At 39.5% G+C, this 15180-nt stretch overlaps 2 protein-coding genes across 2 annotated transcripts in view; one reads left to right on the plus strand and one right to left on the minus strand.

Moving 5' to 3' along the window:
* Nucleotides 1–15180, plus strand: part of ITPR2 (inositol 1,4,5-trisphosphate receptor type 2) — a 529867-nt gene that overhangs the window by 223714 nt on the left and 290973 nt on the right. The window contains exon 21 of the mRNA XM_044679064.1: nucleotides 13056–13249. Within this exon, the coding sequence (XP_044534999.1) occupies nucleotides 13056–13249 (194 nt within the window). The remainder of the gene's footprint in view (nucleotides 1–13055; nucleotides 13250–15180) is intronic.
* On the minus strand, nucleotides 6458–10870 carry SMC1A (structural maintenance of chromosomes 1A). Its single transcript, XM_044678451.1, has one exon. It carries the CDS (start codon nucleotides 10492–10494, stop codon nucleotides 6793–6795), a length of 3702 nt encoding a protein of 1233 aa, XP_044534386.1. The 5' UTR covers nucleotides 10495–10870; the 3' UTR covers nucleotides 6458–6792.

Below are 15180 nucleotides of genomic sequence, written 5' to 3' on the forward strand. Positions count from 1 at the left end.
CAGCTAGGAAGTGTATTTGAACTCAGACTTCACTCTCTATACACTGAGCCACCTGGCTGCCTCTCCCAATTCCATTTTAATCTGATTTGGGCTGTACTAGGGAGCTTTGACACCTGTTTTACATATTTTTTCATTTGGTCCTCAACAAAACCCCTGTGAGATCATTGCTATTAATACCCTCATTTTACACAGGAGGCACTGAGGCAGAAAGAGGTCAAATGAATTGCCCAGAATCACACAGAAAGTGTCTGAGGCAGGACTTGAACTCAATTTTCCTTGCACACTATTTAGCTTCCTATGAGAGCTATAGGTAGAAGGGGTATCCCCTCTCAGGGTACACAGTCCCACTGTGTTTGGTTGGAATGCATAATTTCCTTTATTTCATGTTTACAAAGCCATTTCCTCACAAGCTCCAATAGCGTAGGGAGTAGAAATAATAGCATCCTTATATTATAGATGAGAAAAAGGGATGAGAGATTTGTGTTCCTTGCTTTAAGCCTAGTGCTCATCCACTGTACCACAATGCGCTGACTTTTTCATAAGATTGTATTTCCCAGAATGGGGCAAAGTTAAAATTCTTCCTCTGGGATGATTAATGAACATATTGCCTGAAATCGGGTTTCTTCACAGATCTGATTAACTTATCAGGATGAGGAGGTGTCTGTCTTTTTCTTTGTGATTTAGGGGTTTAAGCAATTTAGGTTTAAGAGGAGAAGAACGAGGCAGCGGCTGTAGCCTCAGATTGTGCTCTGTATTCCCACACAGCCTTGAAGGTGTCCTGTCTGACTCACAGCCTGTGATTCTCAGGTGAGGGGAGGAAGGAGGAGAAAGGCAGGAGTGCTGACTAATTCTACTGTCCTATGACCCCTAGCCAGCGCCAAGCAGCCAGTCAATCCCTTTAATTTTTGTCTGCTATGGTAGACAAAATATTTCTGCTTACAGAAGCCTGGTCAGACCATTTAATAGCTGTTTAAAAGCAGAAATAACAATGTATGTGTGGAAATTATGTGGGAAAAAATTACATATTTTCTCTAGGGGGTTGGGGGAGATAGGATTTTCTCTTCAAAAAATTCTCATTTTTATTGATAGCTCTTTAAAGAAAACCCTTACCTTCTATCTTGGAATCAATACTGTGTATTGATTCCAAGGCAGAAGCCTGTTGAGGGCTGGGCAATAGGGGCTAAGTGACTTGCCCAAGGTCACACAGCTAGGGAGTGTCTGAGGCCAGATTTGACTCTAAGATAAGAGGGTAGCATGGTGTAATGGGAAATGCTAGGATGGACTGGTGGGTAAGTTTTACATTCACTTGTCACTCATTCCCTATAGCAAGGACCTTGGATAGATCATGGTCTCTCTGGGCCTTGGTTCCCTCTAAAGCAAGGGTGTTTTTGACTTACTAACAATCTTTTTCATGTAAAAACTTTTAAGATTTTAATCTGTAATCATAAATTTAGATATGATTCATCAGGAACAAATCTTGCTTCCGAGTTTGACATTTGGCAGTTACTCTATTCTACTCGGGGATATTTCAGCTATTAGTGACTAATTGGAGGTCTGTACATATACTGACTTCTCTGTTTACTTTGCATGCTTAGATGCCCTCTTGTAGTGGAAACAGTTATTTGTCAGGAGGGAAAACTGTTCCATGGAAGGTTTGGAAGAGACAACTTTGCTCTAATCTAAAAGGGGCCTACACCAAGCGACCGGTGAGGTTCTTGGGTGAATTTATTCAGATTATCTGAGCCACAGGTCCTTTTTCTTCTATAAAAAGAGATATTTAGACTAGGTGATGTTAAAGGTGCCTTATGACTGACCTTAGATGACTCTTACCAGTAAATCATCAAGTATTTACTGTCTCCCATGAGTCTTCTGGGATAAAAGGAGTGCTGGGGCTTTAAGAATGAAACAACTCCTCCTAGTCTCAAAAAACTCACATTTTAATGTGGGAGACAAGTACAAAGAAAAAACACATACAGCACTAAAAATGATTAAGTATATACACAAAGTACTTACAAAGTGAGTGAGTTTACAAAATAAATACAAAGTAACCTGGGAGAGGGAGGGTAGGAGCTATGGAAGTCTGAAAGGGCTTCAGGCAGAAGTGGGTGCCTGACCTAGACCTTAAGAGAAAGAAGACTCTAAAGTGAAGCTAAGGACAGAGAGCATTCCCAGGCACAGAGCACAGCCAATCCAAAACAGAAAGAGAAAACAGAAAGGCTTGTTTGGTGGAGAGAAGGAGCTGAGTCCAATGAGCAGGGGACATAGGACAGGCAAGAGTGGGAAGACATTTGAGGTGAGAACAATTAGGAAGCCACCAGCAACAATCTAAGGGAGGTGAGTTAAAAAGTCTGAATGAAGGAGGCAGTTGTGTGAACGCTGAGAAAAAGTTGACTATGAGAAATGTTGTGAAGGTACAAAGTATAAGATTTGGAAAATGACTGGCATTCGGGGTGAGGGAGAATGAGGAGTCAAGGATAATGCTGAGATTGTGATCCTGAGACACTGGAGAAATGGGAGAGGAGTTTTGACAGAAATAGGGAAGTGTTCAATATTTTTGCTTCCTTTTCTTTAGTGGAATTGATAGTTCATAAGTTATTGTGCAAAGAAAAATGACAGTTGCCAAAGGGCTTGCACAAAGATCTCTCCTCCTAATTCAAAATATTAACTCATTAAATAAAATTTTAAGACCATAAACAAAGAATCTAATGAAGCTACAGAAAACTTATTTTTAACCTGGAGTTTAATGAATTATGCATCTCAAATGATGGAATATTTTTACACATCTCATATACTAAATTTACTTTCTAAAAAACTAGTTGATACTGCTTTTAAATTGTTTTTATTGCAAATATAATTACTATCAAGAAAAAAAATAAAACACATCTGCTAAATGAGCAATAAAACATCACATAAAGCCTTTAGCATTTCACAGTATATAACCATGTGAATTAACAACAAATATTTTTTTAGATTTTTTTTTCGCCAAGTCTAATGTTCTACTTCTTTTGGCTCACTTTTCCTTCCTTTTGGAATAATTAACTAAATAAGACACCCAAATTGTCCTCTCTTCTGGTCAAATTAAAGTTTATGAAATCAAGCTCATGGCTAGGCAGTCAGTAATTGATAAAATGATGTTCAGAGAAACAATAAAATAGTTTTTGTAATGTGTTGAGATTGTGATATGCATCTGTGGAAAGAATGATCTATACCAGTGGTTTCAAATTCAAACCTGCAGGCAGCATATTGACTCAGAAAAAACATAATTTAATATTTTCTAGGTTGTACTGTATTTTTATTTTGTTAAATATCTCCCAATTACATTTTAATTAGGTTTGGGTCATAGTAGGGAGTTTTGTGGCTGGAGAATACATTACATTAATGGATGTTCCGGATATTAATTTTTTGTAGGGTTAAAAAATTTTTTTTTTACCACTTATGACCTACAAAAAATATATATCTAGGGGGCAGCTGGGTAGCTCAGTGGATTGAGAGCCAGGCCTAGAGACAGGAGTTCCTAGGTTCAAATCCGGCCTCAGACACTTCCCAGCTGTGTGACCCTGGGCAAGTCACTTGACCCCCATTGCCTACCCTTACCAATCTTCCACCTATAAGTCAATACACAAAAAGTTAAGGGTTTAAAAAAAAAATTAAAAAAAAAAATATCTACCTGCTCAAAAATGGAGGCAACTGTATACAATTGTTTTTCTTTCTCATCTTTACCTTCTAAAAAAAATAAATTAGTTTATTGGTATTTTGAAAAATTTTAGAATACCTTCATTTCCCAATATATTCCTTTTCCCTTCCCAATCATGTAGCCATCCCTTATTACATTAAAGAGGAAACAAAAGCATCCAGAATATCAATCTTTATCTGACAGTATACGCAATTTTGCAACCTGTAGTCCCACACCTATGCAAAGTATATTTTCCCTATGCTTTTTGAGGTCAGACTTGCTTACTAAAACTATGCAGCCCTGTTTTGGTTTTTGTGTACATTTCCCCTACTTCTGCTTTACTTCACATCAGTTCATATAAATATTCACATTTCTCTAAATTTTTCATATTCATCATCTTACTGAATGATAATATTCTATTATGTTTATTACCATATATATTTTGCTTCCAGGTTATTGCTATAGAAAAATCTTTCTTTTTTTTTTTGCCCTACTTGGCATTTACCAAACAGTATGCTCTTTGGGTGGAAGGGTATGGGTATTTTGATCATTTTTTAAAAAAAGCATAATACTAAATTAACTTTCCCAGATGGTTGGATCAATTCACATCTCCACTTAGCTCCCTAGACCCGGGCTATTTCCCTCTTTATTATATTTGCCAATTTACTAGATGTAAAGTGTAAAATTGTTTTTTAAATCGCATTATTAGGGAATTGGAGCATTTTTCATAAAGTACATATGTAATAGTTACTCATTTGAGGTATTTTTCATAACTTTTGACTGCTTTGTATACATATTCATATATATTTACATCCATAGACATCTTATAATTCACAATACATAATGAACTCTTCAATGTAAACACTCCCCCACCAGCCCATCAATGCTTATCTTGGGTCATACAAAAGCTTTTCAAATTAATGTAAATGATACTATTTTTTCTTTTATAGTCACTTCTATGCATTATTTTTCCCTTTGAAGGATTCTTGATTTCATTGCCTTCTTTTTATATCCATTTTTGAGCTTATTGTAATATACATATATAAGATGTTGGATGGACTAATTTTTGCCAAACTGCCTTTCAATTTTTCCAGTAGTCCCTGTCAAACAGTGAGTTATTTCTCAATTTGTGTCCTCAGACTTACTGGGTTACTCAGTTGGGTTTTTTCTGATTCTTTATCTAGTCTGTTTCAAAAAACTTCTACAGCTCCATAATATAATATGTGAAGTCTAGAAATGATACTCACCCTTCATGTCTATTTTTCTTCCACATTTCCTTCAAATTCTACATATTCTACTCTTCCAAATTAATTCTGTCATTATTTTTTCAGTGTTTTGTAATTCCCTTTAAATCTGAGGTGTTTTTATAGTAGACACACCCAGGTTATTTTAAATGGAACTTCTATATGTAAAAATCTTCCTGGATCATGAAATTTTAGGTCTCTTTGATTTCTAAACCTTTTCCTATGCTCATAGATTTAGAGCTAGAAAGGACCCCAATGTCACAAAAATCTATGCTCTTCTTTTTATAATTGAGGAAACTTTGGCTCAAAGAGATTAAAGAACTGGCCAAATATTTATATGGGTATTAAATAAATCTTCCTATACCAAATTCTGAACTGCTTATATTGTATTGTTCTTTTTTCTCTAGCCATTGCTTACCTTTTTTAGCTTCCTGTTTTCATCTAAGCAAAACTTATTCCCATAAATTTAAATTTGCTGCTGGGTTAGTAAACATAGCAAAATATCTTTTATGAGGATTACAGTCTTTCTGTTGTTTGCATTTATAAATGATGTTGAAAGTGGCTTTTTCATTTGGAGTTTTTCTGGGCTACTTTTTGTTATACAATTGAAAAATATAATGAAATTCCACCCTTTTGTAGTATCTAGGTCTGTGACATTTATTAAGGAGTAATGAAAATCACTAGAAGTGGAAAAGAACCAATGGCAGACTATTAGACCTGTGATTCACATGACTTTTTTTTTGGTTGTAATAATCTATTCTTTAAGCAACTCATAATTACACAGTTTTACTATTTACAAATTTGTTTCATATGATCATAAAAACAACATGACAACATATGAGAATATATAGGGAACCCCAAAAGTATTAGTGAAGTTTTGAGCTTGAATAGCTTAAAACTGTTTTCAGTAGTTCTGGGACACTCTAATATTATTATTCCCATTTTACCCACAAGAAAATTTAGAACTTGTGTCTCAGTGCTTCTTTTACTATACCACATTGCTTTTCACCACCAACAACTAAGGGTTTCTTATGAGTAATGATTCTTTCAATTCTGCTAATAACATATACTCCATAATTATTTTAGTTCTGGACTCTTGGGAGTTTTTATTGACATCTATTTTTTGGAAAATGAGTTGTCTGGGATAATTTTCTGGGCAATGTAATTTTGATTGGTAATTATTTTCCAAAGGTCAACAAGAATAAGTGAATCAGTAATAATAATAATGATAAAGGGGCCTGTTCTTTGTTGGTGATGAAAACTTATCTCCTGAAGGCAGGCATATTCTCAAAACTCAGACAAATTTCTAGGCTGAACATTGAGAGTCCATATGCACTGCCCAAAATCACATGTCCAGGAAGCACTGGGAATTTCCCACCTTTCTAAAACAAGATCTAAAACTTAATTTTATTATGGACCCCTTTGGCAGGCTTGTGAAGCCGGTGGACCCCATCCTACATTACTGTTTTTAAAATGTGTAAAATACATAGAAATAAAATACAAAGAAAGCCAATTATATTGAAATACATTTATCAAAATATTTAAAAAACACACATAAGTTCACAGATACCAGATTAAGAACCCCTATTCTAAAAGAAAAATTCCCAACTATTTCAAGGTAGAACATAATTCTTAGAGCCCATGGGGGTTAGGAGTGGAGAGGAGTAACAAGGCTAACTTTCCCCTATCCCACTGCTGAGATGCAAACCCCCTCCCCCACATATACTGTTTTATGCTTTCTTAAGTGGTAATAAGACCATGATTCTGTTTAATAGAATAGATGGGCTGCAACATGATTATTTACCAAATTGGGCAATTAGGGCAATTAATCTTGGTCTATAGCTCTGAGGTTCCACCCTACTTCCCTAGGCCAAGCTACTGCTCATTGGGGTTGGGGTTGGCATCTGGGTATTTGGTAAGATCAAATGTCAGTACCTTGCTGATAACACAGTCCCCTTGCTCAGGATAGACACCAATCAGACTCTCGGCCTTCGTATAAAATTCTTCCTTCAGTGAAATGACAATAGCTTGAAAGTTGCAAGTTGACTGTTCTTTTATGTAGTTGGCAACCTTGCCAATATTGGTGTTATCTAATGCTGCATCAATCTCATCTAGGACAAAGAAGGGAGCTGGTTTGTAGCTGTGGATGGCAAAAAGCAAAGCAAGAGCTGCTACAGTCTTTTCTCCACCAGACAGGTTGTCCATGGGTCTGAAGCGTTTGCCAGGGGCTACACAGTTATAATTGATCCCATCTAGGTATGGTTCCTCTGGGTTCTCTGGGCCCAAGAAGGCCTGAGCACTGCTGTTTCGGGATAGGGCTTTGTAGATCTCATCAATGTTGGTAGCCACGGACTCAAAACAGGCATTGAAGCGATCAAAGCGTTCCTTTTTAATCTGCTCAAAGGCATGTTTAGCTTTCTTGGCCCGCTTTCGAGCTGCCTCAAACTCATCTGATGTCTCCTGGAACTTGTCCCTCACACTCTCCAATTTCTCCATTGCTTTCATGTTAGGTGCTGCAATGCGTTGCAGCACACTCTGCTGTTCAGTCAGTTTCTGCTGCAGTGTGTTCATCTCCTGCTTAATATCCTCTTCAGCCTGAGCATCTTTTAGGTCCTCACAGAGGTCACTATAGTCAATCTCAATCAGGGCCTCACGGGCATAGATGTTGGAGGTTCGTTGTGAGCCACTCCCAGACTCCTCTCCCTGGGAGCTCCCCTCTTCTTGGCTAATGTCATCCATGGTGCCTTTGGCCAGGGGCAGCTTGATGTCCTGCATCTTGCAGGCCTGCAACAAGTTGTGCCGGTCACTCCGCTTCTGCTCTAACTTTGTCTCGATAGCCGTTACCTCCTTTTGTAAGTGGGTCATTTCTTTGTTGGCCCCACCCAACTTTTTTCGGATCTCCTCCATCTCATGGTTTTTGTCATTGACCTCAGATTTCTTTGCCAGATGCTGGTTCTTAAGGTCCTGCAGCTGGGCCATGGTCTCATCGATTATTTTCATGTGTCTCTGCTCTTCCTTTTTGAGCTTTTCAATTTCATTCTCATCCTTCTTTACTGTCTGCTCCCACATGTGAACCTTGTCCTGATCCTCTTTCAGCTGGTTTTTCTCAAAATCTAGCTGAATACCCAGGCGAGTCTTCTGGTTCTCAAACTCAAGCCGTTTCTTGGCTATTTCATTTTGCCGCTTTACTTTCTCTTCTTCAAATTCGCGAATGTTGCGAACTCCAATCTCTCGGCAGAACTCCTCAAACACCTCATCTTCTACCTGGTTCATCTTTTCCTTCAAATCTTTCATTTCTCGTTCCCGGCCCTGAATGATCCTTTTGATGTCATTGATACGGGGTCCAAAGTTAGCCAGCTCACTCTCTAGCTTGGACTTTTCCTGTAGGTTAAGTGCAAGGTGCCGGGTCTTTGTTTGTTCCAGGTCACTCTGTGAGTACTTGAGCCTCATTTGTAAGCCATGAGCCTGAGACTGCACCTGCCTCAGCTCAGCCTCCTTCCGCTTAGCTTTCATCTGTTCCTTCAGCTCCTCTGTGAGGCGCTCTTTTTTCTCTTTCAGTTTGTCAACTGCTTTCTCATCCCAGCGGCGGGCCTTGGCTTTGAGGTCACTTGCACCCCCAGAGATGACACCAGACTTCTGGAAAAGTGTCCCATCTAGTGCAACTGTCTTATGTCTCTGATGGCCACCAAAAGCAATGCGGCGGGCATCTTCAACATTGTCACATACCAGAGCATTGCCACAGGCATACTGTAGGGCCTTCTTGATGTGTGGTGGCTCATAACGAATAACATCAATTACCAGCTTGGCCCCTTTCAGTTCCCGAAGCTTCTCATCTGTTGGTTTCACCTCTAGATAGTCAAGTGGTAAGAAGGTCTCAGGCTCCCCACGCTGTTCCTTGATGTACTGAATACAGTCCCGGCCAGTTTTCTCAGAGTCCACAATGATGGCATCCATATTTTTGCCCAGCACCTTAGTCACAGCAATCTGGTACTTCTTCTGTGTTGGCTGGCACAGATCAATGAGACGGCCATACACAGAACCAGGATAGAGGCGTTTGATGCTCTCCATTATCTCTGCCTTTCGTTGCTGTCTGCTACTCTCCTGTCGGTCAATTCTGGCATCACCAAGTTGCTCCATCACCTGATTCAGCTCCTTGTTGATTTCATCAATGCGCTGTTTAGCCAGCTTAACTTCCTCAGTCAGTTCCCCCTCTAGTTTTTTCTGTTCCTCCAGAGACTGCTTGCTGGTGGTGATGTATTCTTCCAGTTTCTCAATTCGCTTTTGATTTTCTTCAATTTCTCTCAGTTTCTGTTTGATCTTGGCCTCAGTCTCAACTTTCTTTCGCTCCTCTAAGTCCAGTCTGTCCTGGTCAGCCTTCTGGTCACGGTTGAACTTCTCTAGCTCCTGGGCCAAGGTGGCTGCTCTTTTACTGGCTTCCTCCTTCAGCCTGTGGTATTTCTTTACTTGGTTCTCCTCCAGAGTCAGGTCCCGCCCCTGGCTCTGACTCTCTTCCTCCATTCGATCTTCAAATTCTTGTCTTGCTTTCTCTACGGATACCATTTCTTTTTCAAGCTCATCCATATCTCCCTTTCGCTTCTTATACTGTTTCTGGGCATTCTGCAGGGACTTTTTGGCAGCTTCCAGTTTTTTAATTTTGTGTGAAGTATTTTCCTTGGCCTTGATATATTGGGGCCGCTTCTGGTTAAGTTCTGAGTCTTTCTCCTTTATCTCCTTCTCAATTTGCTGCTGTTCCCTCATCATTTTGCCCAGCTCTTTCTTCTTTTCCTTTAGCTCTTCTTCCACTTTGTCCATCCGCTTCTTTTCCTTGTCAATTTCTTTATTCTTGGAAGTGAGTTCCTTGTTTAGTTTCTCAATCTCCATTTCATTGTGATACAGTTTGAACAGTTGCAGCTGCACCTGTGCACGAACAACCTCATCTTTCAGCCTCTGGTATCGGTCAGCCTCCTCTTTCTCTTGCTTGGCTTCTTTACGCTCAGCTGCAATATTCTTCTTTCGATGGTAATTAAATTGGGTATCTTCTTCAGCCTTTACCATCTCCTTCTTCCGCTTATCATATTCCTGGGCCAGTTCCCCAGATCGGCTAATCTCCTCAAACAAGGCTGTCCGCTCCTTGGGGTTTTTCATGGCGATGGACTCCACAGCACCCTGGAACACCAGGAAGTTCCGGGCTTTGATGAGGATGCCCAGTTTCTCCAGCTCCTGGCTGTATTCAAGTAGCTGGACTACCTTGTTATTGATTTTGTATTCTGAAGAGCCCCCCACAATTATCCGGGCAAAAGTGCGGTCCTCACCACTGTCCTCAGAATACACCATGCTGACTGCTGCACGATTGGCAGCAGGCTTGCCCACGGGGGCCCCATGGATCAGATCTCTCAAGGTCTTTACACGCAAATTGCTTGTCTTTTCACCCAGCACGAAACTGATAGCGTCCATAAGATTTGACTTCCCTGAGCCGTTAGGCCCGATAATGGCTGTGAACCTCTGAAAGGGCCCGATGATCTGCTTACCCTTGTACGATTTGAAATTCTCGATTTCGATCAATTTTAGAAAGCCCATGTTGATGCAACGGGAGGCAACGCGGGGCTGCAACACCAGGAGAATGCAGGGGTGGAGGGAGGCAGGCGCGCGGCAGCAAAGAGGGTCCGCAGCAAACACAAACACCCAGATCCCGGGCGCGAATCAAATCTCGCGAGATGAGCCGGTGCGCGTCTCCGCGCGTCCCAGCCCGCGCGCGCGCTTATCGGAAAAGACAAACGGGCTCCAATTAAACCCCCAGATTCCAGTACTCGCCTGCCTCCTGTGTGCACTGATGAGCTGGGTGAAGCCAACTCTCCTCCTCTCTCCTGCTTTTTCTCGGCCTGGTGCTCTTGGGTGCTCGCAAACCCGGGAAGGGACAGGGGAAACAACCCCGCCCGCTCCCAGCGTCCTCAGGACTCGCTCGCCTTCTGCGCCTGCGCCGATGAATTGAACGCAGCTCTAGGGACTGTTCCTTGACGTCACCCAGGCTTCTGTCGTGCCCGCCCAATGTGTGTCGTGCGCATGTGCAGACTGGCGGGAATGACTGTGGGGGAGGAGGAGCCGGGAGTGGTTCTTTTCTCGTTCTGGCTTTAGTGCTACTCCGGACTTCTGTTCCTATTTCCTTTCCCCGCCTCTTCTCAAAGGACTGGCAACTGTCTGTCTCTAGAGGCACTTTCTTCCTCTCCCCCTCCCCACTTCCTTCCAACTCTTTTCCCCAGACTGTCTCGCTGTTTCCTTATGTCTCTGACTCTTTCGCGCTCTTTTTTCTCTTTCCTCCCCCGCCCTCGCGGCTCCCTCCCTCCCCCCCTCCCCCGTTTGCAGTCCTTTCTCTTCTGGCAATCCTTTCTCTGTCAGTGTCTATTTGTATTTGTCCGTCTCTTTAGAGTTCCCCCTCCCCCCTCCCTTTCCCCTGTGAAACCAGTAGATTTGGGGGGAAAATTGGAAAGATCTCACTGTCTTTGTGCCAGAAACAGTGAGGTATTTTGTGGGCGGATTTTTCTTGGTTTTCCAGTTGTCTCCTGCCCGTTTAGCAAAATCTCTCCCAAACTCTTAAATCCCACACCCTCTTTTGTGGTTTAACCCCTTGGAGATATATCAGCTGTCCCAGGGCTGTCAAAATGATAACCTAAGGTGCCTGAAAACACACCACTCTGAAAAGAATAGTTTATTACATAGTCTTTGAAATGTTTGTTTGGAGCTCCACCTTTCTGCATACCCAACATTTCTCTAAATACGTAGTCCCATGTGTTCATTTTTAAAAGTGTTAATAACTTTTCATAGTATATTGGCCACTGAATTTTCAGTTTTGAAATCCATGGTAATTAATTAAGAGCCTGGAAAAAAAAACCCATCAAAGTTCACTTACTCCTGAAATTATTTTCATTCGCTTTGTTTTTCAATCTTTTAGATATCTCTGCCCTTTTTAAAAATTGCTTTGAAAAGAGTGCTTCATTCTGTCCACTTTCATTTCATCATTCATTTCCATTGGTTTATTCCCCTGGTTATTTGGACAAAAAATAATTCACCAAAGTAGGAACCCTTTATGCCCTTGCCCAAAGTCCAGCTCCTTGAGCATATATGTAACTTCAGACTGTTACAAAGAAAAGATCATTATTTGAATCAACTTGCTTATCTCGTGGACTTAGTGAAGTGCAGGTGAATTGTATGAATTGAATGAAACATGGGCAATTCAGTGGTGAGATTTTTGTCATTTTACCAACAAATATGCCAGTGTGGAGCTATACACAGGAAAAGAAGTAGATGGGAAATGAGCTTCATTGAATATGATCATATTTGTCACTAATTTGTTCCAGCAGTTACTCTGGATTGCTTTTGTGTGACTTTTGCATAGTAGTTTTCAATACAAATTGTATATTTTTCTAAAAACCAACAGTTTTTGAAACAGTCAATGCTTAATGTAATTTTTATTTTTATTTCTTTTACAAAAGAAAAAAAAAGCAAATGAGCCCTTTACCTAAGGATAAGATCAAGAATCATAATATTCCAGACTATGGGTAAAGCTTGTTCTATTTCATGAGTACCTCATTTTGATCTAGGCAGAACTACTTATGATAGCCTCATTGCTCTATTTGAAAATGCTTTTTAAAAAAATAACATTTGCTAATAAAATACCTGGACTTTTGGGTTTTTGGAATATCTATCTTTGCCAGCATATATGTGTATGCATTTACTTACATAGTATACATTTTTATTGTTCAGTTGTTTCAGTCATGTCAGACTCTGTGACTCTTTGGGGTTTTCATGGCAATAATGCTGGAGCAATTTGCCATTTCTTCTACAGCTCATTTTGCAGATGAGGAAACTTAGGCAACCAGGGTTAAGTGACTTACCTAAGGCCACACAGTTAGAAAGTATCTGAGGCTAGATTTGTAGTCAGAAAGATGAGACTTTCTGACTCTAGACCCAGCTATTCTAGCTGCTCTACATAATATACATCCACACATTTATAAAATATGTTATTGTTTTACTTAATGGCATTTCATATTTTCCTTGCAATCCTTTCAAATGTTTATTTACCTAATAGATTTTACAACTTTCTGTGGACTCTGTGCTTGCTTACAGTGCTTTTCTTCTCCTAGGGAATAATGTCATGCGAACTATCCATGGTGTTGGAGAGATGATGACCCAAATGGTACTCAGTAGGGGATCTATCTTTCCCATGTCTGTGCCTGACGTACAGCCCAATACCCATGCAATCAAACAAGCAAGTACTATCGATAATGAAGATGTAACTGTTATGGACACGAAACTAAAGATAATTGAAATTTTACAGGTAAATAAATTGAAGAAAACAATATAACAGCTACCTAATGACTTAGATTTGGCTAATGATCATATCAAATAGAGAAGAAAACCATTATAAATTGTAAAATGTTATGTGTAGAGATTATGAGAGCTGATCTCATTACTCTGACCTTTCTCCTTCATCTTTGCCCTAACCTTGCCACCTGCTACATGTAAGCTCATTTAAAGAATGTTAATATATTTTATATCATTTTATTTGTTATAATATGATATGTCTCATAATGGAATTTATTCAATATTATATGTTACTTTTTATTTAAGTTGTGATACACAACTTAATTTTTTTAAATTCAGGAGATATTTGATAGCAAGAAAAGTCCATAAGAATTCAATGTCTATACTAATTTAGATCTGATCACATTTGATCTTATTTTTTGATGCAGATAAAGCAAAACTGGGAGGGATAGCTAACACTTTCTAGCCTCAGTGGACATTACTCCCCCTACTGCATTCCTCAATACAGCCAACTGGTCTTCTCTTTTTCCTTACATCTGAAACTCTATCTCCTGTCTTCATGCCTTTATACTGGCTGGTATGTACTCTCTTATTACTTCTGCTTCATAGAATCCTATTCTTCCTTTAAGACACTGTTTAAACACTCTTGTATGAAGCCTTTCCTGATCCCTCCAAATATTTTTACCCTTCCTCTCAAACTGTTATATTTAACTACTTTGTTTAGATTTGCATTTATTGATTTTAGATTTATACTCTATAAATGAATACAGGATGAATGAATTAGTATTTATTAAGAGCTACTATGTACAAAGCCCTGAGGATACAAGAAGAAAGGGAGATAGTTTCTGCCCTTAAGGAGCATACCTTCTAATGGGGTCACATTACATATAGGAGATTTCTATTGCAAATCAAATGGAAACATTCCATGATCCTTAGAAGGCAACAGCAAAGCAGATAATAGTGCATCTTCTTTCATAATCATTAATGCTTACAAAAATTATATTTGTTTCTGACATCAAACTGTTGGACAGTACCATAAATTTCTTTAATGGGTCTTTAGTAGATGTGGCCTTTCAAGGAGGCTGTGGCTTCAGCACCTACAGAAGCATCTTTATAGAAGTTACTTTCAAGAATTATAACAGTTGTCGCCAAGGTGGCAGCAGGACCCATGGCTCTGTATGTAGTTTTACATGAACTTTTTTATCCCTCTTTAGGACATAAGGTCTTTCTGAGTAGGAGTTGCTTCATTCTTTGTATTTGAATTTGTGACTAGAATAATATCTAGTACATTACTTGGCATCTATTAATTCTTTGAATCGAGGAATCCTTGTGAGTAAGTAGTGTTCTATCCCTAACTCAGGCTGAGAAACCCCAAATCAAAAGTTCTATTAGGTAGAGCACAGAAAAATGACACACAATTTTTCCATGGTCCCCAAATAGTTCTTCGATTTATAATTTATAGAAATCACTAGAGAACTGGCAGAACCTTAGAGGTCACGTAGTCTCCCTCATTTTATAGATGAAGAAACTGAAGTTTCTCAAACAAATAAAAAGTAATAGAGGCAGCTACATCCTTTAAAACCTTGAAAGCATCATTTATATGGGAACTGATGGGTAACAATGCCTTGTAGCCCCCCTGCATTCAGATGCTTGTTCCTTTAATGCATATACTCCAGGACCTTTATGTATTTCTCCTTAAGTCCTTGTACCCAAGGCATTGTTTTTCTCTTCAGCTTGCTTTTAATCTGTGTTTTCCACACATGTTCTTTATTTTATTTCTCCTTTCAATTAATAAAATGTACATACCTGGTGGAGCCAGACCCTTATATTTTTATTCCCAGCATTTAGCACAATGCTTGACTACATAGTATGCACTAATTAAATGCTTTTATTCATTCATTGGCAATATTCATTAATCTTGGTATTGGTTATTTTCATGTTGCC

The sequence above is a fragment of the Gracilinanus agilis genome, chromosome 5 (genome assembly GCF_016433145.1).
Source record: "Gracilinanus agilis isolate LMUSP501 chromosome 5, AgileGrace, whole genome shotgun sequence".
Lineage (NCBI taxonomy): Eukaryota > Metazoa > Chordata > Mammalia > Didelphimorphia > Didelphidae > Gracilinanus > Gracilinanus agilis.